General features: G+C 33.6%; 6 protein-coding genes and 1 non-coding gene across 7 annotated transcripts; 4 read left to right on the forward strand and 3 right to left on the reverse strand.

The window, feature by feature from the left end:
• Nucleotides 1-831: 831 nt before the first annotated feature.
• Nucleotides 832-939, forward strand: LOC131170903 (small nucleolar RNA R71). The gene has a single exon (XR_009141667.1). It is a non-coding gene; the product is annotated as a small nucleolar RNA R71 (small nucleolar RNA).
• Nucleotides 940-3,271: 2,332 nt separating this feature from the next.
• On the reverse strand, nt 3,272-4,282 carry LOC131170281 (transcription repressor OFP5-like). Its single transcript, XM_058129341.1, has one exon. The coding sequence runs from the start codon at nt 4,280-4,282 to the stop codon at nt 3,272-3,274; it is 1,011 nt and encodes a 336-aa protein (XP_057985324.1).
• A 353-nt stretch (nt 4,283-4,635) lies between these two features.
• LOC131170641 (uncharacterized) lies at nt 4,636-7,281 on the forward strand. Its single transcript, XM_058130179.1, has 3 exons — nt 4,636-6,583; nt 6,661-6,725; nt 6,817-7,281. Exons 1-3 carry the CDS (start codon nt 6,522-6,524, stop codon nt 7,011-7,013), a joined length of 324 nt encoding a protein of 107 aa, XP_057986162.1. The 5' UTR covers nt 4,636-6,521; the 3' UTR covers nt 7,014-7,281.
• Nucleotides 7,282-7,465: 184 nt separating this feature from the next.
• LOC131170640 (G-type lectin S-receptor-like serine/threonine-protein kinase SD2-5) lies at nt 7,466-9,050 on the reverse strand. The gene has a single exon (XM_058130178.1). It carries the CDS (start codon nt 8,928-8,930, stop codon nt 7,551-7,553), a length of 1,380 nt encoding a protein of 459 aa, XP_057986161.1. The 5' UTR covers nt 8,931-9,050; the 3' UTR covers nt 7,466-7,550.
• Nucleotides 8,962-10,106, reverse strand: LOC131170282 (EP1-like glycoprotein 4). The gene is made up of 2 exons (XM_058129342.1): nt 9,147-10,106; nt 8,962-8,970 (listed from the first exon to the last, which is right to left on the reverse strand). Exons 1-2 carry the CDS (start codon nt 10,104-10,106, stop codon nt 8,962-8,964), a joined length of 969 nt encoding a protein of 322 aa, XP_057985325.1.
• Nucleotides 10,107-16,366: 6,260 nt separating this feature from the next.
• LOC131170283 (uncharacterized) lies at nt 16,367-21,311 on the forward strand. The gene is given in 6 exon segments (XM_058129343.1): nt 16,367-17,032; nt 17,456-17,530; nt 18,157-19,443; nt 19,664-19,720; nt 20,042-20,898; nt 20,900-21,311. Coding segments are annotated over 6 exon segments (3,354 nt in total).
• An 842-nt stretch (nt 21,312-22,153) lies between these two features.
• LOC131170284 (uncharacterized) lies at nt 22,154-23,728 on the forward strand. Its single transcript, XM_058129344.1, has one exon. The coding sequence runs from the start codon at nt 22,154-22,156 to the stop codon at nt 23,726-23,728; it is 1,575 nt and encodes a 524-aa protein (XP_057985327.1).
• Nucleotides 23,729-24,379: the final 651 nt, after the last annotated feature.

The raw sequence follows: 24,379 nt of genomic DNA on the forward strand, positions 1-24,379 counted from the left end.
TTTTCTCTCTTTTCAACTTTTTCACTCTTCTCATTATGCACTATTTTACCACTCCTCGGTGTGATGGCATGACATTGCTCCCTTGGATTTTCTGTTTGACTAGGAAGTTTCCCATAGAATTGGTACTTGATGAGCATGCTTGTTGTGCAATCTGATTTTCCAAAGATCCTCTTGTGTGTTTGCATTTGTTCCAGCCTTGCTTTCATCTCTCTCAACTCTTCATCACGCTTAATTTGATTAGCAAGAATTTGTTGTAATAAAGCCTCTGTGGTGGAACTTTGTTCTTGCTGTCTTGGTAAAGGTGCAGTATTTGCATTCTTTTGCTGAAAACTAGGTGGTGGTTGCCTAGGTTGTTGGTATTGATGCTCTTGTTGTTGTGATGGAAAGTTCTGAGATGAATCTTGATTTTGCTGATTCTCCCATGAAAAATTGGGATGATTCCTCCAAGCATATGAAGGATAATCTACTCCACAGCTCATTGTTCCTTCTGCATAAGTAACTTGTTGAGAACTTCCAGAGCATGATGATGAACTGATTAGCATACTTAAATCCTCCATTTTCTTAGCAAGGACATTAGTGAGTGCATCAAATTTGGCATTGATCATGTTGAATGGATCAAGCTCATACATTCCAAAGAACTTGCCTTTTTGAGTTGGAGTTGACCCTCTTGGACTACTCCATAGATGACTGTTCTTTGCTATTTTCTCTAATAACTCATAAGCTTCATCTTCATGCTTAATGATGAATTCCCCTCCAGTTTGAGCATCAATGATTCCTCTGATAGCAGGAGTGACATTTGTGTAAAAATTCTGGTTTATCATCCATTTAGGAATGGCATGATGTGGACATTGTCTCTCCAACTCCTTCCATCTCATCCATGACTCATAAAGAGTCTCATCTTCTCTTGGTCTAAAAGCAATCATTTGATTCCTCAACTCTTGAGTTTTTCCAGGTGGAAAGTATTGGGCAAGAAATGCATCAGTGAGCTGCTCCCAATTTGTAATTGAGTTGTGAGGTAAAGAATCAAGCCAATCCAATGCTCTATCTTTCAAAGAAAATGGAAACAATTTTAGCCTTGCTGCATCATCAGATACTCCAGGTTGTTTTTGCATGTCACAAATCATAGCAAACTTCTTCAGATGTGTGTGTGGATTTTCAGAAGGATGACCCCCAAATTGAGAATTCTGAATCATTTGAAGGACTCCAAAATCCATCTTGTAACTATTTGCATCAATCCTTGGTCTTGCTATGCTCTCTCTCAAGTCATCAAAACGTGGAAAAGCATGATCCATCATACTTCCCCTAGGCACGTTAGCATTAACAACTTCTTCACCATGGGCTGTATTTTCATTATTTTGATCATTTCCAGCATTACCAACACCAATTCTAATTCTTTCATCAGCCATGTCTGCTTCTAATTCAGTTTCTATCAATGCTTCTTTTCTTTTTCTGGTTTCTTTCTTGTTGGCCTTACAAAATTTCTCAATTTGTGGTTGATTAATAAGGATGTATCACTTGTGCTTCTAGCTCTTCTCATAAAAGATTAAGAGTACCTGAAAAAGAACAAACAAACACAAAATGAAAAGATAACAGAGATAAAACTAAAAAACAACTAAAATAATCAAGAATTCAATCTTAAGCAAACAACTCCCCGGCAACGGCGCCAAAAACTTGATGCGTCCCAACCGCAAGTGCACGGGTCGTACAAGTAATATAGAAAAGATATCGATCCCACGAGGAGTTGTGTTAATGATTGAATTTTCGATATAAAAGTTGACTAAATTGAAGTATTCATGAAATTAAAATAATGAATTAATGGGTAATGGAGTACGAAATCTAAATGTGCAAATTTAATATTCTATTCAACAATGTATTAATTAAACTAAAATTGCATCAAATTGAAATAAGCAAGTTCAAATATGGCAATATTTAAAATGGCAAATGATTAAATTCGATTAGAAATTAACAATGGTAAAAAGCGATTAGGAGTTAGATTTCATATTCAAGCTATTTTGGGATTTTCCCTAGCTAGCCCAATCCATGAAATTTATGGGTTTAAAGGAGATTAATTCTAAAATCCTTTGAAAACTCTTTCGAGTGAGACAAAGAGTGCCTTAATTAACTTAATCCTACTTTCGTGGAGTTAAAATTAACCAAGACCCATTAGGTTCTTTAATCAATCTATTAAAACCCTCTTAACCCTTAGTCTATTTCTAGATCTAAGTTAATTAAGTCCAATTTCTTGATTAACTATCACTTGGTTTTCTCCTTTGATTGCTTCAACCAAGGATTAAGAACATAACTTAATGGGGCCCTTCATTAAGCATGTGAATAAGCACACAAGAAATGGATTAAACCTCATAAATTCATTAAATTGGGACTAACCAGTTCAAATTCACAAAAATAACTAAAATATTACATCCCTTACTCCGAATCAAAAGTAAACTACTCACTATCCATAATGCTTACAAGATATGATGAGTTTAAATGGAAATAAAGCTTTAATCTAAGCTAAGAAGTAATAAATTAAACACTAGAAATGTAGAAAAATGTAAAGGAAGGAAGAAATCTGCAAATCTTGGTTAAAAATGGTGTGGAAGGTGAAAATGACTCCTCAAATTCCTCTCTTCTCCTCTTCTTCTTTTCTCCTTGCCTCCTCTCTAAAATGAGAAAATGCGACTATTTATAGCATTTTTCCGACATGGAGCCCTAAAATAGTATGTTCTAGGAGGAATTGATTGAGGGAATCTTACACGACTCATTAATGAACTCTTTATGGGATGCATAAGTGGTGCATAAGTTATGCGATCCCTTATGCGATTTTCTGGTTCTGAGTCACTTATGCGAAATCGCATGACTTGGTGCATAGGTTATGCACAATTCCGTGAAGGTGCATAAGGGAGGCGAATGTGCATAAGCTATCTTTGTCTCCTTATGCACATTTCATTTGGTTCTGCAGTGATCTTTCTCCTTATGCAGATCTGCATAGCTTATGCGGCAAGTTATGCACAATTTGGTCAATGCATAATTCAGCTTGAAAACCTATTTTTGACATCTTTGGCTGTAAAAGACACTCCTCAATGGCAAAATTCTCTTCAGTCCTTCAAAAACACCATTTTTCCTACAAAACAAAGTAAAAATTACAAATTAATGCAAAATTGACAACTATGAAAAACTAACTAATTAACTAATGAAATTAGCTAAAAATGGCTAATAATCAAATAAAAATGGTTATAAAATTAAACCTAAATGACTATGCAAAATGTATGCATCAGTCTTCCAGTGCTTTTATTTTGCAAATTTCGACTTTTGAAGCTGTTCTTGGAGAATAAACTCTCTGCCTTTGTCTTTTTCTCTGTAAGTCCCTCCTTATATGCAGAGATTTCCGCTGTTCTTCACTTCTTGACTTCAGCGCTTCAATCTTCTTCTCTTTCAACTTCGGCCACTCAAAGCTAAACTTTTCTAAAGAAAATCCATCACTTCCATTCTCACCAGCAAAAACACAATCCTCATCAATTTTCCTTCCATAAGAATCTCTTGAAGACATGGAAGAGACGCAGCAATCTTTCCTTGAATCAGCAGCTGCCAACTTACAATCCTCCCTTTCAACCATCCCACCTGTTCTTCGAGGTTCAGTCACATACTTACTCTTCATTACTGCATTTCGTGGAATCCTTTCTGGTTCATGTGGTCTTCCATCTAGTTCTAATGGCTTCTCTTTAAAGACCCTTCGAGTTCCTTTTCTCAATTTCTTATCTCTTGCAACTTTCAGCCTTGATGTTCTGAAGTCTGCCACCTTTTCCCTTGTACATGTTTGTTCTAGCAAAATCTCTTCTTCTTTTTGCAATCCTTTCATTTTCCTTACTTGAGAAGCCACGTTGCTGAACTTTTGAGCCTGTCCATTTCCATTAACTCTTGAAGTGTTTGATCTACAGCTGTTGTAGCTTGATGGTGGAAATTCAAGATCCTTGTTTGAATTGTACCGAACTGATTGCAATACATTTGTACTCTTCATACCATAAAGATTATCCTCTCCGAAAGATAGCCTCCAAAAAGCATCACCATCTCCTTCACAAAATTTTCCTGCACCATTAGCACAGAGCGAGGAGTTTGTATAGTCAGAATTCCACTTCCCTTTTTGCTTGACATTTGCATGTTTTTGCCCCGAGTTGATGCTTGTTTGCTTGAACTTTGTCAGCCATGAAGTGGGTAAAACTTGAGATATTAAGAAAGAGCGAGAAGTAGCAGATGGTGAAGACGGTTTCTTCCTACCCCACTTCATCTTTTCTCTACTACTGATAAATGGGGTTTTCTCCTTTTTGCAATTTCTTTCCTTTGATGAGAATTTGCTTATTTGTTAAGGTAATGGAGTTGCAGAGGAGAAGATGGTGACAAGAAACCGAATAAGGTGAAAGTGGGGAATAGAGAGTTCTAGCAGTTACAGGGCAGTTAGGCTTATAAATAGGAACGTGGTTTCTTACTTGCATTCTTCCAGATTTTTTTTTTCAAAAGAATGGCCCGCTCTAAATCTTGGGATCACTTTGCCTAACTTCAGTTTTCTTTTACACTTTATGGTTTGTACTTGAAAAATAATTCATGGGTAAATTGGGACCTCTCTCGGATCTCCGAGGAGCAGAAACACTACAAGTAGAAAATCCACTTGATTTCCCACCCGCCTCCTCCCCAACTAAGGCTAATTTCTCAAGACTACATGAAATAAAGGCTAGGCATAGCTACACCACTCAAATCATTAAAGAAGACTCTCGATCACACAGCCATTAGCGCTACTGAAAACATCTCTTGCCCCTTGCTTTTAGCTTTCTATTGTCTGCTCATGACTTCCTTGATAGCAAGCAGCAGGTCCCATGAACTTTAACTCAATGGTATTGAAGTCAAACTCTAAATGCGTGAAGTTTTGATTTTGAGTAACTACTAATTTCAATGCTAGAACTGCCCACTTAAATAGTAAGTTATCATGACTGGTTCTTTATCCCAAGCCAGTCCACTTGCATTAGCAGGCCACTTTTTGTGATGCTCTGAAACAGCCACTTGGCTTTGAAGTGGTGACAGATTTTGGACAATTCGGACTGGCAGTTCTATCTTTTGGTTTTTCTGATTTGGAGGAGTACCTTTCTTTTGTTTGTTAAAATCAATTTGGTTCCTTCTTTTTTGGCCTTTTGCTTTATTTTTTCGGGTTTCTAAATTGCATGGTATTTTTTTCTTTTAAACTTTAAGCCAAAGACCAGTATAGTGGCTAATTGGCAGAGAAGGTAAAAAGGGTGAGAGAGCATAACAATGACCTTGGGTCCTCGGGGATTGAAAACAAAAATGTTCAAGCACAGGGCTAAGTTCCACACGCGCGCGCACATATATTCAAAGGGTCTAAGTCCACCATCTCGCCACAATATTTATGTATGGAAAAGGATAGCAATCAAAGGACAGAAACAGGAAAATTTTACTCTTTACTTCAGTTATAATAGAGGCATCACTTTGTTTGAAAGAAACCCAACAACCAATACATCCAACTCAGAGAATCAGAGGTTGCTTATATAAGAATTTGAGTGTTAATACCAAATTAAAGTTAGTTATTGCTAATATTAGTTTTTTTTTTTAATGGCACGTGGAGTGATTGAAACGCAAAAAAAGAAAAAAAAAATTCCCCTCTAATGTGCAAGAAAAATATTTTCTACAATCATTTGGGAAGATTGGATTTTTGCTTCTTTGTCAAGTCAGTTGCTTCCAGTCTCAATAGCCCTTTTAGGCCTGCTTTGACCTATGAGTTTGCTATGTGCAGCTAATCTATTGATAATTTTTAGAGGGAAGGGGTGGTCATTTTCAATTTTATTTTAATTGATTGTGTGATCATTATCAGCTAACAAGGTCTAGAATTTCAAGAATTTAATTTCTGGATGTTTCTCTCTTGCAGTCTTGATCATTCTATTGACTAATAGAGTAGTGTCCTTGCAATTTCCAAAGTCACTTGCAGATGAATCATGCTTCAACTGGAACTCATAAGTAAAGCTCTACCAGAGCAATGCTTCATCATCCATGAATTTTTTAGGAAAATTAAAAAAAAAATTGAATATGAGGCCACCTTCATGTGGGTTTAGAAAATACAAACTCAATTCAGTCTACGAGAATTTGAGTGATATGTTCCATGCAACTGAAGTTTAAGACTAAAGTCCAAAGCAATGTTTTTGTAGTAAAAGACAATACAGATTTAAGTTCAAATTCCACATTTCTATTCAAACCCAAAATTCATTCACTATTGAACAGAAATTAAACTTTCTATATGCATATGTATATATAGGATATCAACCTTTGCTTCATTCTCACCAATTGCTACACCAAGGAAGCCAAATTGTTATCCCCTCGTTTTGGCAGTGGTTTTTCTTTCAGGTTCTTTGTGTGTTAGAGCTGCAAATGAGTATATATCAGCAGTGGGCGATCGGAAAGATAGTCCAAGATTGGCAATAGAGTCATGGAATCAGTGCAATGAGATTGGAGTGGAAGTTCCTAATATGGGCAACCCAAGAGCTGCAGATTGCTTTGACATATATAAAGGCTTCTCGACGGGCAGAAGGTAAGCTTTCTGCCTTATTATTCTTGTTTTCTATTTGTTCTTGTAATGAAAGTTTATATTTAATGTGTTCGTGACAGTGAAATATTTGCAGCTATGGATTATTTTCTAGCAAGAGTTAGAACTCATGTGGATTTGCAATTTGGTATGAAAATAAAACTCTCTTGCTAGTCCTAAACCAGAAATTATTTCAGCATAACAATTTCTTTGTGTATTTTGTGATTACTTATTTGTAGAGAAGAACTGCTCTATCTGCAGTTTGCTGCCTGACATGTTGGTCCACAGAGTCACAAAGGAAGACAACAAACTAGGTGTTGAAGACCCTTTTCTTGGAGTGCAATTAAGGTCCCTTTATGATGTAAATCTTTATGCTACGGAGAAGGAACTATACTTAGGCTCTAAATTTCAAGTTGAAGACACCCCAAATCCATAGCAATTTGGATGATCATGCTAAAGAGTGGGAACATGGACAATTATGCAGCCAAGTGCCCCAAAAATGGCCAGAAAGTGCGACCTTTCGGCCCTGATTCTGAGTTCCCTTGCTTTGGACAAGGGTGCATGAATCAACCATTTATTTATCATGACTATACTACTCTGCAAGGGCCTAATAGGACTGCTCTTAAAGGTAAATTTTATGGTCTATGGGATTTGAATGCTGATTTAAGAAAAGGATTGTTGAGTAACATTTCTTACCATTCTGTGAGCTGGGAGAAGGAAATTGGAAAGGGCAGTTGACTAAAAGCACTTCAAAATTTTTATTACAATTATCAGTAAACAGCAATGAACACAAAAGATCAAAGCCAAGTAACATCCAAAGCTATGTTGCTTTATAAGTAGAATCAGGCAGATTGAAATAATAATAATAATAATAAAAAAAAAGTAGCAGTGGAATTGCAGGAACATATAAAGCACAACAACTAAAATAAGTAATAAGAAATAGAGAACCATGATTTCGAAAATCATCATTAAATCACCTCGGTCCCGATAGAAGGGATGGCAGTATTGGAGTTGTGGTTCCCTGCTCTGCCTCTCTTATTGTCGCTGCTACTGTTGTTAGATTATGGATGGTGTAGTCTAGGTCAGCTTCCACTTCCAAATTACCTTCTACGACTTTAACCACATCTGACATGGAAGGCCTCCTTTTGTAATCACTTTGCAGACACCAAATTGCCACCTTCATCATCTGTACAGCTTCTGAGTTATGAAGTTGCATATCCTGATTACTTCGGTCGACCATATCTACCAATTGATCCTCTTCTGCTTTTCTCATGAAAATTGGGAGCAAATGCATACATTCCTCAGGCTGTGACCTATCTAAATTTTTCCTTCCACAAACTACTTCCATGACTACAATGCCAAAGCTATAAACATCTGCCTTCTCTGTGATTACTGAGCTCAACAATTCAGGGGCCAAATAGCCTGGAGTTCCTCTCATTGTGGTTACCACTTGGCTTTGATCTCTATCAATCAGCTTACACAAGCCGAAATCTGATATCTTCGCACGAATTTCTTCATCCAGTAGTATATTTTGGGGTTTGATATCTAAATGTACTATTCTCTGTCTACATTCTTCATGGAGATAGGCCAGCCCCTTTGCTATGTCTAGGACTATTGTCCTTCTAGTTTGCCAGTCTAGAGGAGGTCGTAGCAGCGGTTCTTTGCAGAAAATCCATTTATCCAAAGACCCATTACACATAAACTCATACACCAAAAGCCTGTGCAATTTTTCTGCGCAGAAGCCGATTAGCCTCACAAGGTTAACATGGTGGATGCTTCCTATAGTCTTGACCTCAGCCAAGAATTCCTTCTTTCCTTGGCCTATAGCATCGAGGCGCTTGACTGCAATTTTATCTCCATTTTGAAGAGTGCCTTCAAAAACTGATCCAAACCCTCCTTCTCCAAGCTTTTCTTGAAAACCCCCTGTGGCTACTGTCAATTCTTGGTAAGTGAATCTCATAGGCATTCCTGACAGTATATCAAAGTTATCTTCCATGCATTCCTCTTTATCCCTTTTGTTTCTTAAAAGCACAAACAAGAAGCCAATGGCCAGACCCACAAGAAGGAAGGCACTGATCGCCGATCCTGCTACTATTTTAGTTCTCATATTTGATCTTGACGTTAATGCGGGTCTCTCGGTACTGGTATTTGATCTTCCATTTTCTTTATCGTTGAGCGTTTTGATGAAGGCATATGATTTATAATCTATTTGTCGTTTAGTGTCTTCAGCATTTATGAGCGAAAGAACTGGAGAGGGTAAAAAACAATCCCCTAAGAGAAAATTATCACGGTACCGAAATAAAGCAACTTTGCATGAACAATTTTTCAAGCATTCCTTCTTACAACTCTCCATGTCTGTTCCTTTACGGGCTGCAGCATCATCGTCAACATAGCTGAAATGGTACACATTTTCATATGCAAGAAGAGAATGATATTGAAGATTTTTACATGTCGTTGCATTAATTTCTGAGCATCCGGATTTGTCTTGAGCATTTGTCTGATTGTCTCGAGCAAGTCCTGGTGGACATGAGCACATTCCATTTGAGCAGAGTTCATAGTCACTGCATACTGTTGGGTAATCGCATTCCGACAGATAGCCAGTCAACATGTTATCAGCTCTAATCCCACTGCTGTCATAAAGAATGAAATGCCCATTTGATTCAAATTTTAAGAAAGGTCCTCGTCTACCACGAACAGAGGCTTGATAAAGAAACCTGCTCACACCAAACACAGATGCATTGACATATAACACAATATCCTCAGATCCATCGTAGTTTAGCTCTATGCTTTCCAGGTTTTCACCATAGAATTTAAGATACATCTGTGGGACATTAGTTTGATAAAAACCAAACAGACCTTTAGAGGTCACAGAAAAATAGAAATTTCCCTCTGAGATATTGCCATTTGAAACACTACTCACCAGCTTCTGGCCTCTCACCAATTTCTGGCCGGGAAGTAATGTATCTGTTGGATGATCAAAAGACTGCCAAACAATATTGTTATTGGCATCATAGAGGACAAGATTTCCAGTGTCCATCATCTTCATACCTGCAACAGACTTGTTAGATGTGTTGGTAGACCAAACCAGACTTCCATCTGCATCTCTCAGCTCCAAATTTCCATCAACTAGTAACTGTAACTTTGCATTCTCACCAACGGGTCTGTTTCTATTTGCAGACCATATGTTGGCATAATCATATATGGACAAATTAGAGTAATTATCTGTATATATTGTTAACAACGCAACAACAAGAAAGAAGCGACCATCACCGTCAGAAGCACTGCGAAATGCACAAACGGAACCAAAATTGGATCCGGAAGAAATCGTTTTGTTTTGGAATGCAGCAGCAGCATTTCCATCAGAGAGGATTATTCGTGTAAAATTGTCATAAGATAGGGATATATTATTGGTCCATGATGTTGGTGTTGATACTTGTGCTGTGAGAATTTGAGCTGCTACGGAGAATGCAAGAAATGAGATGACGATGAGAAGCTGCATAACAGCTTTCAAGGTCGTCCGAATAACCATGAGTTTATGAATTGCAAAGAAGCCAGAGATTAATTACAACTGGAGGCAAGTGTGTGTTTAGGGTTAAATTCTGATGATAATCTTAAGGCATATATATATATATTCTTTTATAATATTGCTATGTTACTAACCCATGACTTTTTTTTTTTTTTTTTATAGTATTATCATATCTATTATATATATGTGTTATTAATTATTTAATACTCACGCTATTAATAATATAATAAATAGCCTATAAAGTAACTTATAATACAGTAATATATATTAATTACATATATTTATATTTATATATATAAGTAATTCTTATTTGACACTAACATTCTCTTTTTGTAAGATTGTAAAGTTATAAATTTTTTAGTTACCCTATTGATATTATAATAAATAGCAAGATAACTTACGCTGTATTAACAAATATTGATTACATATATTTATATCTATATTATATATAGACATATTTTAATTATTTCTATTATGAAATATTTATTAAAAAGTTTGAGAGATAAAAGTAATAAAAATAAAATTTAAAATAATTAATAAAAAATTAAAAATATTACATTATTTTTTTATATTAAAATTTAAAAAATATATAAATTAAAATTATTAATAGTTACATGCATTAGCATGGACAATTCTCTAGTTTGTATAATAAATCCAAATGTTTGCACTTATCCGAACTTTTTAATTTTAGGTAATTAAAATAAATCTTTCAAAATAAGAAAAAAATTATTCCACACTTAAATTTTATTCCCAAATTGTAATAGATAAATTATAATTTAGTCTCTGAGGTTTAATGAAACCTATAATTTAGTTCTTGTATTTTAAAAATTAAGCAATTTAGTCTAAAAGACTTGGCAAAACCTATAACTTAATCCCTTATAAACTTTATATTTAAATAGTATAATAAATATATTATTCTTCTCAAAATTAATTATTCTTCATGTCAAGAATATTTCAGAATTGTTATGAAATTTTACCTAAGTTTCCAGTATATGTTTTTTAGATTTTAATAAGTGAAATTTTGATTTCTTAAAATAAAATGAAAAAAATTCTTACGCTAGAAAAATAAAGATAGGTTTAGTTTGCAAGTCGCGACTCGACCTACAGGATCTCTCTCTAGAGCTCCGATCTTTGCATTTCTAGTGATTGTTTCATTGGGGATGGGCTAGTGGATCCTGACTTGATTACAATTTGTGATGACTAGATTGGGGCAAAAAAACTCAGGTTCTTAGTTTTCTCTCTTAGAAAATATATAGATTTAATGACATTTTGGTCATTTCTACTATAATAAATGATCAATTGGATGAAAAATTAAAAAAAAGGACTATATTTTAAAATAATTTAAGAATATTCTTGACAGAAAAAATAATAAATTTTCAGAAGAATAATATATTTGTTATACTATTTAATTATAAATTTTAAATTAAGAGATTAAGTTACAGGGTGTCAAATTTTAGAAACTAAATTATTTAATTTTAAAAATATAGGAATTAATTAAATTGTGGATTTCATTAAGTTTTAAAGATTAAATCGTAATTTTCAAATTTTAATTTGGGTGTTAATTTAATAGATTTTTTTTAATTTTTATTTTGAAAGATTGGATTTAATTATTTAAAATTAAAAAATTTACACAAAATAAACCATCAACGCAATCATTATTCTGCCGATACCTAAACTTAAATATATATGACACATGTCAAAAGAAATCAAGAAACAAACATATAAATCCATGCAATAAATTATAAAAGTTTGAACAAGTCATCATTAAACTATATATATATATATATATATATATATATATATATATATATATATATATATAAATTAAAAATAAAATTTAACAATAATATTTCAAAAGAGAAGTTAAGAGATGTGGTAGGAGACCAAGAAGATTTAAATAGTTCAAAAGCAAAATGATATATAAGTGCATTAAATATTATATCATATCATAACAAATGCGATTAAACGGAGAGAAGCACATATAAATTTCTATTAAGAACCAGACACACTTTAATATTATACATTATAGATAGACGCCTGATCCTGTTATCAATGATCCATATATAAAAAAAAGGCTAATAATAATAATAATAATAATAATAATAAAAGACTTCATTTTCCGAAAATTTTTTATGTATAAAGAAAAATATGTTCTATATTTTCTAATATTTGGTGTACTTAGAAAATTGATAAAAAAAAAGTTTTTCTAAGGTAAAATTAAGTAATTTAAAAAAAAAAATTTCTTATTTAAAAAATATATATATTTTTAAATTTTAATTATTTTATTAAAATATAAAAATATATATAAATATATGATATAAACACATATTATTAATTTAATATTATAATTAAATAATAAAAAATATTTTTTAAAAAAATAATTCTCATAAATTTTTTTTTTAATATATGTAAATTATGTTCTGTAAAATAAACGTATCTATTAAACGAAATTAAAATAAAAGGGATTTGGCTTGTAACGTAGCTCCAACTAGTCCTATGCCAAACCTTGATTCCTTCCAAGTAGATAAGCTGTTAAAAAAAGGGGAGGTCGGCCTTCACAAGAATGTTCCATTTGGATATGCTAGAATTCCAAATAGCTAAAAGACTCTGTATCGCATTGTATATGTGAAACAATTAATATCTACTTGCCATTTGGAAGACTAATATTAAAAGATCACATATTCATACGAAAAATTTATTGTATGGATTGGAAGAAAATTTCTATAAAGAGTCGCTCATTGCAGAACAGTATGTGAAAGTAGCTCGAAAGATCGTAAATAAAAAAATAAAAAAAATTAATATTTTACAAATTTTTTTGATTAATTATTTCCTAACTGACATAGCTGGGTTTGTGCCCCTTCCAGAAAAATCACATTCTAAAATTAAACACATTGCTTCACATCCCTACTAAGCTGCTGCTTATTGTAGAGAGGGGATGAACAAAGTAATTAAATGGAAATATAAAATATATATAAATAAAAAATTAATATTGCATCAAATAAAAACATATAGAATCAGTGCAATGAGGTTGGAGAATAAATTCTCAATATGGGCAGCCCAAAAGCTGCAGATTGCTTTGATACATACAAGGCTTCTCAACGAGCAGAAGGTAAGCTTTCTGCCTTATTTTTCTAGTTTTCTATTTGTTCTTGTAGTGAGTGTTTTTATTTAATGTGTTCGTGAATGTGAAATATTTATTAATTATTTATTAAAATAATTAATAAAAAATTTAAAATATTACATTATTTTTTTAGATTAAAATTTAAAAAATATATAGATTAAAATTATTAATAGTTACATATATTAGCATGGACAATTCTCTAGTTTGTATAATAAATCCAAATGTTTGCACTTATCCAAACCTTTTAATTTTGGGTAATTAAAATAAATCTTTCAAAATAAAAAAAAAAATTATCCCACACTTAAATTTTATCCCTAAATTGTAATAGATAAATTATAATTTAATCTTTAAGGTTTAATGAAACCTATAATTTAATTCATGTATTTTAAAAGCTCTCCGCCTAAGTAGTTTGCGCTTAGCCGGTCCTAAGTCCGGATAAAGGAGGAGGGTTGAGGTAGGTGACAACTAGCGTAAAAACTTCGTCACACCTTATGATATGGATTCAAATGATTTTAAAAGCTAGGCAATTTAATCCAAAAGACTTGGCAAAACCTATAACTTAATCCCTTATAAATTTTATATTTAAATAGTATAATAAATATATTATTTTTCTCAAAATTAATTGTTCTTCATGTCAAGAATATTCTAGAATTGTTATGAAATTTTACCTAAGTTTCCAATATATGTTTTTTAGATTTTAATAATTGAAATTTTGATTTCTTAAAATAAAATGAAAAAAATTCTTACTCCAGAAAAATAAAGATAGGTTGAGTTTGCAAGTCGCGACTCAATCTACAGGATCTCTCTCTAGAGTTCTGATCTTTGCATTTCCAGTTACTGTTTCGTTGGGGATGGGCTGGTGGACGGAGATTGGTCCCGACTTGATCGCAGCTTGTGATGACTAAATTGGGGCAGAAAAACTCAGGTTCTTAGTTTTCTCTCTTAGAAAATATATAGAGTTAATGACATTTTGATCATTTTTGCTATAATAAATGATCAATTAGATGAAAAATTGAAAAAAAAGACTATATTTTAAAATAATTTAAGACTATTCTTGACAAGAAAAATAATAAATTTTCAGAAGAATAATATATTTATTATACTATTTAATTATAAAATTTAAATTAAGGGATTAAGTTATAGGGTGCCAAATTTTAGAAACTAAATTACTTAATTTTAAAAATATAAGAATTAATTAAATTGTAGGTTTCATTAAGTTTCAAAGATTAAATCGTAATTTTCAAATTTTAATTTGGGTGTTAATTTAATAGATTTTTTTTAATTTTTATTTTGAAAGATTGGATTTAATTATCTAAAATTAAAAAATTTACATAAAATAAACCATCAACGCAATCATTATTCTGCCGATACCTAAACTTAAATATAAATGACACATGTCAAAAAAAAATCAAGAAATAAACATATAAATCCATGCAATAAATTATAAAAGTTTGAACAAGTCATCATTAAACTATATATATATATATATATATATATATATATATATATATATATATATATATATATATATATATATATATATATATATATATATCAGTTAAAAATAAAATTTAACAATAATATTTCAAAAGAGAAGTTAAGAGATGTGGCAGGAGAACAAGAAGATATAAATAGTTCAAAAGCAAAATGATATATAAGTGCATTAAATATTATATCATATTGTTGACCCCGTGTAGCTCAAAATGAGCATTGATTTTGATGATAACAAAACTCAAAGAGAATCTAACTAACCTAACCTTAAAGTGATGTGTAGATTCTTTGTCTTATGCATAAAGAACCTTTGAAGTTGTATCTAACGAGAAAGGATACTCAAGGGTATTTCAAGACAAAATCCAAAATGAGAAAAAGGCTATGGAAATCAAGACTCAAAGCAAAGGTATGAAAAGCATAGTGTTAGAGTCTTAGGTCTTTTTGTGAAAAAGAATGGATGAGAGTTTAGTCATATGGAGCTCAAAAATGAAAATTTATTTTCTGATTACTTTTTCTCATCATGACCTTAAACACAACTATTGAAACATTTTTTAAAGGTCTAAATCATTTTACATTGCAAGTTGAGACATGCAGCTGTTGACTTAGTTTCCTAACTGGTTTGCTACAATTTTCGGTTTGCTAATGTGTTTGCTAAAAACATTAGTTTACTAACCAGTTTGCTGACTGCTCCTAAAATTTCATTAGTTTGCTAACTGATCAGAGCTGCTCAACTTCGCACAAAAGGACAAAATAACGGCCATTTTGTCTTGGGCAGTGTGTATAACGTTCCAAAAGGGTTTCAAACGGTCTAAAATAATTTGGGACTATAAATACACCTTCTTTACTTCATTTACACTTAATGAAAGCCTACATTTGAACTCCAACATTGATTTTTCATTTATTGCTTTCATTCAAGAGCATTTAAGATTTTGAGCTTCCATTGGCAAATCTACTCATCTCTTCTTTATAGTTTGATTTGTATTGAGTAAGAGTGAGTGTTGAAATATTGAATTGCATTCAAGAGAGGTTGTACAAGCACCTATTGAAGCTTGAGAGTGTAAGTGCTTGTAATAGCACTTGTGAAGGTTTCAAGCTACCTTGGTGTAAAAGCTTGGTGTTGAGAAATTGTAAAGGGCTTTTGGTCTCTTGCCTTCAAAAGAGCAAATAGTGGATAGAAGACTCAAAGAGGGTTTTTTGAGACAGTGGACGTAGGCTAGTTAAGCCGAACCACTATAAAATCCTTGTGTTTGATTTCTCTAACCTTTACCTCTTTACTTTTATGCAATTTAAATTTCTTTTCTCATATACATGATATTGAATATTGATTAAATGGATTGAGTTGATAAATTTGTGGACATATTGAGTGACTTGAGAAAATTAGTTGATGAATGCTTTGTTAGATATTGCCATATACATTGATTGAGAATTGAATTGCAACTTAGGAACACATTGTTGAAGCACATATTACTTTCTTTTTATATAGAGAAGCACATAGTTGAACAAAGCCACAATTTTTCATTAGGCCACAAGCAAGGGCCGAAAAATTTGTTAAAGTCCAATTCACCCCCCTCTTGGACTATTTTGGGACAACAAATTGGTATCAGAGCCTGACTCTCTTGCTTAGGGTATTACAACCTTAGAGTGATCCATAATGGCTAGTTCATCTAGTAATACTGCTGGTATACCTGCACCTTTAGTTGAAGGCTACTCAATCACTAGACCACCACTTTTCAATGGCACTAATTATTCATTTTGGAAAGTAAGAATGAGAAATTTCATACAATCTGTAGATATTGATGCATGGAGAATTATTAAAAATGGTCCACATGTTCCTCAAAAGAATGGTACTGGAACTACAAAAGTTCCAAAACATGAAGATGAATATGATGACAATGATTGGAAGAAAATCTCTATAAATGCTAAAGCTATTAATATTTTGCATTGCTCACTTGACCTTAATGAATACAATCGTGTTTCAGGATGTCAGTCTGCTAAGGAAATTTGGGATAAGCTTGAAGTGACTTATGAAGGAACTGATGTTGTTAAAGAGTCTAAAGCAAACCTTCTGATTCGAGATTATGAGTTGTTTGAAATGAGGCCAGGAGAATCAATTGCAGATATGAGTACAAGGTTTACTGATCTTGTAAATCTTCTCAAAGCACTTGGTAAAAAATTTGAGGAAGCTGAACTTGAGAAGAAAATTCTTAGATCACTTCCAAAGTCTTGGGAAGCAAAGACAACAGTTATCCAAGATACTAAAGATTTCAAAACGTTCACCTATGATGAACTCATTGGTTCTCTCATTGCACATGAAATGGTATACAAGAAGGATGAAGTTGAAAATGAGCAAAAGAAGAAGAAAAGCATTGCTCTCAAATCAAACAAGGATGAAGATAAGAAGAAAGGAGTTGCATTCAAAGTTGACTCAAGTGACAACTCAAGTGTTTCAAGTGATGATGAAGATGAAATGGCTGTGCTTGCAAGAAAATTTAAAAGAGCTTTCAAGAAAGGAGGAAGCAAATACAAGAAATTCTTGAAAAACTATACTCCCAAGGATAAGTACTTCAGAGATTCAAAAGAAGAAATTGTATGTTATGAGTGTCACAAACCTGGACATATCAAGCCCAAATGTCCATTGCTCAAAAAGAAGAAAGGAAAAGAAGATAGGAGCAAGAAAGCTATGAAAGTAGTATGGAGCAACAGTGAAGAGTCTTCAAATGATGAATCAAGTGATAAAGAGGCTGCTCTTCTTTGTTTGATGGCATGTGAGGAGAAAGTTGAGAGCTCACAAAAAGATGAAGAAAGCGACAATGAGGTAAATTCTTATGAATCTCCTAATGTAGAAGAACTTGAACTTGCATTTGCTAGAGTATATGATGAGTATAGAAATTACAAGAGAAAGTGCACTAAAATGAATTTAGAGATTGAATCATTGAGATCACAAAATATTGCCATGTCCAATGTGTATAAAGAAAATGAATTTTATAAAGGACAAATTGCCATGTTTAAAGAACTAGATTTAGAGTTGAAAATCTCAAAAGATACTTGTGAATTGCTCATTGAGAAAAATAAAGTTCTTGAAACTAAGGTAGAGTCTTTGACAAATGATTTGGCAAAATTCACAAAAGGAAAAGAAACTCTAGATGTACTTCTTGGAAACCAAAGAATTCCGAGTGAAAAATATGGAATTGGTTTTGATGGTTTCATGAACTATGACAAATATAAGAATCATTTCATTAAAGCATCTACATCTTCCTTGCCTAATGTTACATGTTATTATTGCAATAAAAGAGGTCATATGATTAGCTCTTGTGCATTTAGGAAAGGTCATCTTAAGATAAAGAAGGTATGGGTACCAAAGGGAACCTTACCTAAGGTCACTAACCCCCAAGGACCCAAAGTTGCTTGGGTACCTAAAGCTAAATGATTAAATTTCAGGTTTGTTGCAAAGGACTGAAGGAAAGTGATAAATGGTATATAGATAGTGGTTGTTCAAAGCACATGACTGGTGAAAAAGACAAGTTTTCAAAAATTGCAATGAAAGATGGAGGATATGTAAAATTTGGAGACAAAGGGAAAGGAAAAATAATTGGAAATGGCACAATTGGCACCAAACCTTGTATTGAAGATGTATCACTTGTTGAAGGGTTGAAATACAACTTGCTAAGTGTAAGCCAACTGTGTGATAAAGGCTTTGAGGTAAAGTTTACTTCGTCTCTATGTACAATCAATAGTTTAGATAATGACACATTGTTCATTGCCAATAGATCAAATAATGTTTACTTGCTTGACATGAATAATTTTGAAACTAATCATGGTACATGTCTAGTATCTCTTGATAATTCTAGTTATTTATGGCATAGAAGACTGGGTCATGCAAGCATGCATACACTCTCAAAACTGTCTAAGAAAGAACTTGTTAATGGTCTTCCTAAGATTAAGTATGAAAATGAATTTCAATGTAGAGCATGTGCACTAGGAAAGCATACTAGAGCATCTTTTAAATCTAAGAATATTGTGTCTACCACTAGGCCATTAGAATTGCTTCATCTTGATTTATTTGGACCCGTAACTCCTACTAGTCTTGGTGGAAAGTCATATGCTTTAGTTATTGTTGATGACTATTCAAGATATACATGGACATTTTTCCTTGCTCACAAAGATGAAACTTTTGAAAAATTCACCTCGTTTAGTAAAATGGTTCAAAATGAAAAAGGCTTTTGCATCTCATCTATAAGAAGTGACCATGGAACTGAATTTGAAAATCATTTGTTTGAGAAATATTGTGATAAATATGGAATCAATCATAATTTTTCAGCTCCTAGAACACCACAACAAAATGGGGTAGTAGAAAGGAAAAATAGGACTTTGCAAGAAATGACTAGAACTATGTTGAGTGAAAATAATTTGCCAAAGTACTTTTGGGCTGAAGCTGTTAATACATCTTGTTATGTGTTGAATAGAGTTTTGATTAGACCAATTTTGAAAAAGACCCCCTATGAGCTATGGAAAGGAAGGAAACCAAATATCTCTTATTTTAAAGCATTTGGTTGTAAGTGCTATGTGTTAAATAACAAGAAGGATAACCTAAAGAAATTTGATGCTAAATCTGATGAAGGAATCTTTCTTGGGTATTCAACAAAGAGTAAAGCCTATAGAGTGTTCAATAGAAGAACTTTGGTTATTGAGGAAACTATTCATGTTCTGTTTGATGAGACTAACCCTTCTATTAGAAGGAAAAATGCTTGTGATGATAATAATGAGCAGGTTTTTGGAAAAGAGAATATAATATCAAGTGAAGAAATAGAACAAGTTGATGACAAAGATGAGGAAACTCAAGGAGAAACTACAATAGATGTCCATGATGCCAATGAAGATCAAATTAATGAAGAAATGCCAAATCTGGAAGAATTACAAGTAAATGAGCTGACATGAAGATTTACCTAAAGATTGGAGATTCCATAGAAACCATCCTCAAGAAGACATTATTGATGATCCATCTCAGAGGATGATGACTAGAGCACAATTGAGAAGATATTTTGGTAATGTTGCTTTTGTTTCACAAATTGAACCTAAATGTTTTGAAGATGCTCAAAATGATGAATGTTGGATTCTTGCCATGCAAGAAGAACTAAATCAATTTGAGAGAAATAAAGTTTGGAATTTAGTACCTAGACCAAAAGATCATTCAATTATTGGTACTAAATGGGTCTTTAGAAACAAAATGGATGAAAAAGGCAATGTTGTTAGGAACAAAGCTAGACTAGTGGCTCAAGGCTACAACCAAGAGGAAGGGATTGATTTTGATGAAACCTTTGCTCCGGTTGCTAGAATTGAAGCTATTAGAATGTTGTGTGCCTTTGCATGTTTCAAGGATTTTATGCTTTATCAAATGGATGTCAAGAGTGCATTTTTAAATGGTTATATTGATGAGGAAGTGTATGTTGCACAACCTCCAGGCTTTGAAAATCATGAGCATCCAAATCATGTTTATAAACTTACTAAAGCCTTATATGGTTTAAAGCAAGCTCCTAGAGCATGGTATGAAAGGCTTAGTAAATTTCTTTTACAAAATGATTTTCAAAGAGGCAAAGTGGATACAACACTTTTTGTTAAGAAGCATCATAATGATATGCTCATTGTGCAAATTTATGTTGATGATATAATTTTTGGTGCTACTAACGAATCTCTTTCCAAGAAATTTTCTAAGATTATGCAGAATGAATTTGAAATGAGCATGATGGGTGAGCTCACATTCTTCCTTGGACTTCAAATTAAACAAATGAAAGATGGCATCTTCATAAATCAATCAAAGTACATCAAGGATATGCTAAAGAAATTTAAGATGGAAAATTTGAAGAGCATGGGCACTCCTATGAGTTCAACAATTAAAATGGACAGTGATGAAAAAGGTAAAGAAGTAGATACCAAACTTTATAGAGGTATGATTGGCTCTCTTTTGTATCTTACTGCATCTAGGCCAGATATACACTTTAGTGTTTGCTTGTGTGCAAGATTTCAATCATGTCCAAAAGAATCCCATCTAAGTGCAGTCAAAAGGATTTTTAGATATCTCATAGGCTCACAATCAATTGGTTTATGGTATCCAAAATGCGAATCATTTAATCTTGTTGGCTATAGTGACTCTGATTTTCTTTGGAAGTAGATCGATGAAAAAGTACCTCGGTACTTGTCATTTTATTGGTCATGCACTAGTTTCTTGGCACAGTAAGAAACAAACTTCAGTAGCTTTATCTACAGCTGAGGCAGAATATATAGCTGCTGGTAGTTGTGTTGCTCAAATTTTATGGATGAAACAACAATTGGAAGATTTTGGTTTAAAATATAATCTTGTTCCAATTAAGTGTGACAACACAAGTGCCATAAACTTGGTCAAAAATCCAGTCCAACATTCAAGAACTAAACATATTGAGATTAGACATCATTTTATTAGAGATCATGTTCAAAATGGAAATATCAAAATAGAGTTTGTTGCCTCTGAAAATCAACTTGCTGACATTTTTACAAAGCCTCTTAATGAAGAAACCTTTTGTAGAATTAGAAGGGAAATTGGTATGTGTGAATCACTTGCTTGAAATCAAAGTCATAATAACTTCATGTATCTACATTTTATTAAATGTGTAATTGATTTGCTGTGATATTAGTTTGCTGAAAAATCCTTAAAGCATATTAGCTAACTTGTTTGTGTACTCGCGAAATTAGTTTACTAGGTTGTATGCTAATATTGCGTGACGAAAATTAGTTTGCTATATCTTGTACTGTTCAAATTTCAGACAGAAAGGTGATTGTTCTTGAAATTTTTCTGCATGTTCAGCAATGCATTTACCTTTTTTTTGGTATTGCATTCTTAGTGCTGTGTCAGTCATATAAAAATGTTTATATGTGCATATAGGGACAGATAAACTTGTTTGAAATATATAATAAAATAAAGAGTAAGAAACCTGGTTTAGTTGAAAGTACAGTGTCACTGAAAAGCGCGGGACTCAAGAGGACTTAAATCCTCTGCCTCACGAAACCTCATGCGTTCTCTCTCTCCTCTGTATCGATTGCCGTCACCTCCTAAAAACCATACCCGATACCTCTTTCAGGCGAAGCATACCCTAACTCACCAAAAATCTCAATTTCTTTTTCTCTTTCGCTCTTCACTCACCGAAATACCTTTACCCGATTTCATTTTGTCTCAATGGCTCGCACAAAATGAAAATCCCCTGTTGTTGCCGCTGCTTCATCTTCCTCGTCAGCCTCCGACAATGCTCCTGTCGGGGCATTGCGGAAGAAAATAAAAGGTAAGCAAAATGTGCCGAAATCAAAATCAGTTAGTGAGCCTTCTCACTCATCCAAAGGTGTCGAATCTCCTAAATCCACACCAGAAAAGAAAAAGGCGGTACAGAAGCAAGGGACGGATGCTAAAAAGAAAATGGGTATCGCAAAGCTTTCGGGTTCAGTGGATAAAGCTCTGTTGGATTGCAAATTCATCAAATGGGAGAACTTTGATCAGGTAAACTTTCACTTTAAAGAACTTTTTGAGTTTCAAGGTTGGTTGGGTGTCTGTGAATGCACAAATGAATACTACCCTAGGCTTGTACAAGAATTTTATAGAACCTTGCGAACTGTTGATGATGAGGATCGATTTGAAGTCATTTTGAATACAACTACATATAGTGTCTCTGTTGAACTGATAGCCACGGCTTTAAATTTGCCCAATGATGGAAATAGAATTTCCACACATAAGGATGTTGCTAGAGTAGCAGGATTTAATCTGGTTGAGTTTGAGAATGAGGTATTTCCTGCTAGCACTGCCAAAAATGAGAAATCCACCAGTACCAAAGCCCTCCAGCATATCAAAATTATTCACAGTATGGTAAATTATGTGTTCTGTCCGAAATCTGGCAGTTATGGCTATCTGAGTCACTTGGACATGTGTATTATGTGGCACATTGTAAGTAAAGTTAGGTTGAATTTAGCCTACTTAATTTTCAAAAACATGTGCAAAGCCTATGGAATTGGCAAACTGCCATATGCACATTTGTTGACTGCTGTGTTTAAAGAGCTAGAGGTGAATGTCACTAAGGAAAGCTCTAGGGCTGACTTGATAGTGCTTAGAGAAATACATTCAGACACTGATGGGAGAAAGACCAGATTTGAAAAGGGTGGTTCCTCCTCTGCTAAAGTTGATTCTGGTTCTGCTAGTGAAGTTTTGAATGAAATTCAAGGGATAAAGGCTACTGTTAATGAACATTTTAGTGCAACAAGTCAGTCCCTTGACATTCTCAGAAAATTTGTGGATGTGGTTGACTATAAAGTGAGTCACCTGCTCACTCAAAATGAGGAGTTAAAGAAGCTGATTCTGGCTCTTCAGCAGGCCAAGGAACTTGGAGTTCCAACTAAAGTTGAGGTTGGCACTCAGGTTTCTGCTGATAAGGGAGAAAGCAACAAAGTTGAAGAGTCTTCTGCTGATATGGCATGTGAAAGTGGTAAACTTGCTGAAGCAGAACTTGAACCTGTAGTGGATGCCCCTGATGCGCAAGCTAGTGACCAGGTTCTTGAACCTGAGATTGGTCCTACAACTGATGTATCTCCTGACCTTGATGGTAAAAACGTTGTAGCAACTGAAAGTGAGTTGCCAAAGGAAAGTGAAACGGTTCCAGAATCTGAACAAGCTGTTGAACCTCCTCCTGCACCACCAGTTGAGCCAGCTGCTGTTCCTACACAGCACCAGGACCCTTCTCTTAAAGACCACCAAGCTAGTGCTCAAACTCAGTTATCTGCAGCTGCTGCCCCTGCAGCCAAGAAGGGTAGAAAAAGAACAAAGTCCACTGTGTCAAATCCCTACCAAACCTTAGCTGCTGCTCTTGAACCACCTTCTGAAGATGATGAGGACGAGCCTGATGATCAAGTGGCTGACCAACCACCTCCGGCTCCTGTTATTAAACTGCCTAGGAAGAAAATGGTGCCTTCAAAATCCACTCGCAGGAGTAAAAGACTTAAATAGCATCTCATCTGGATCTTTAGTTTACTGATTGCATATTTAGTTTACTAGTTTGTTTGCTGATATTGGTTTTTAGTTTGCTACTGTCTATCCTACTGCATTTATATTTTGGCTCACATGATTCTTTTTGGGTACTTTCTCCTGTTTCCTTTTTGATTGATGACAAAAAGGGGGAGAATGGTTATGATGGATATGTGAATATGTGTTGATGAACATGAAAATATGGGAATATGTTGATATGTTGATATATATATACTTTTGAAGTGTGGTGATATACATATGTGATGATACTTGTGTTGCTGAATATATGTTGATACTTGAGAAGTGTGAATATGTTTTATAGCATAATTTCAGGGGGAGCTTATGTACAGAAAATGGATTTCTTGGATATTATGTGCATATATTTAGGGGGAGCATTTTTGGTATACTATACTTGGATTTACATACTCACATAAATTCTCACACACTTTTATTTTTGACTGATTGATTCAGTTGAGTTTTGTGATCATCAAAAAGGGGGAGATTGTTGACCCCGTGTAGCTCAAAATGAGCATTGATTTTGATGATAACAAAACTCAAAGAGAATCTAACTAACCTAACCTTAAAGTGATGTGTAGATTCTTTGTCTTATGCATAAAGAACCTTTGAAGTTGT

Source organism: Hevea brasiliensis, chromosome 11 (assembly GCF_030052815.1).
Source record: "Hevea brasiliensis isolate MT/VB/25A 57/8 chromosome 11, ASM3005281v1, whole genome shotgun sequence".
Lineage (NCBI taxonomy): Eukaryota > Viridiplantae > Streptophyta > Magnoliopsida > Malpighiales > Euphorbiaceae > Hevea > Hevea brasiliensis.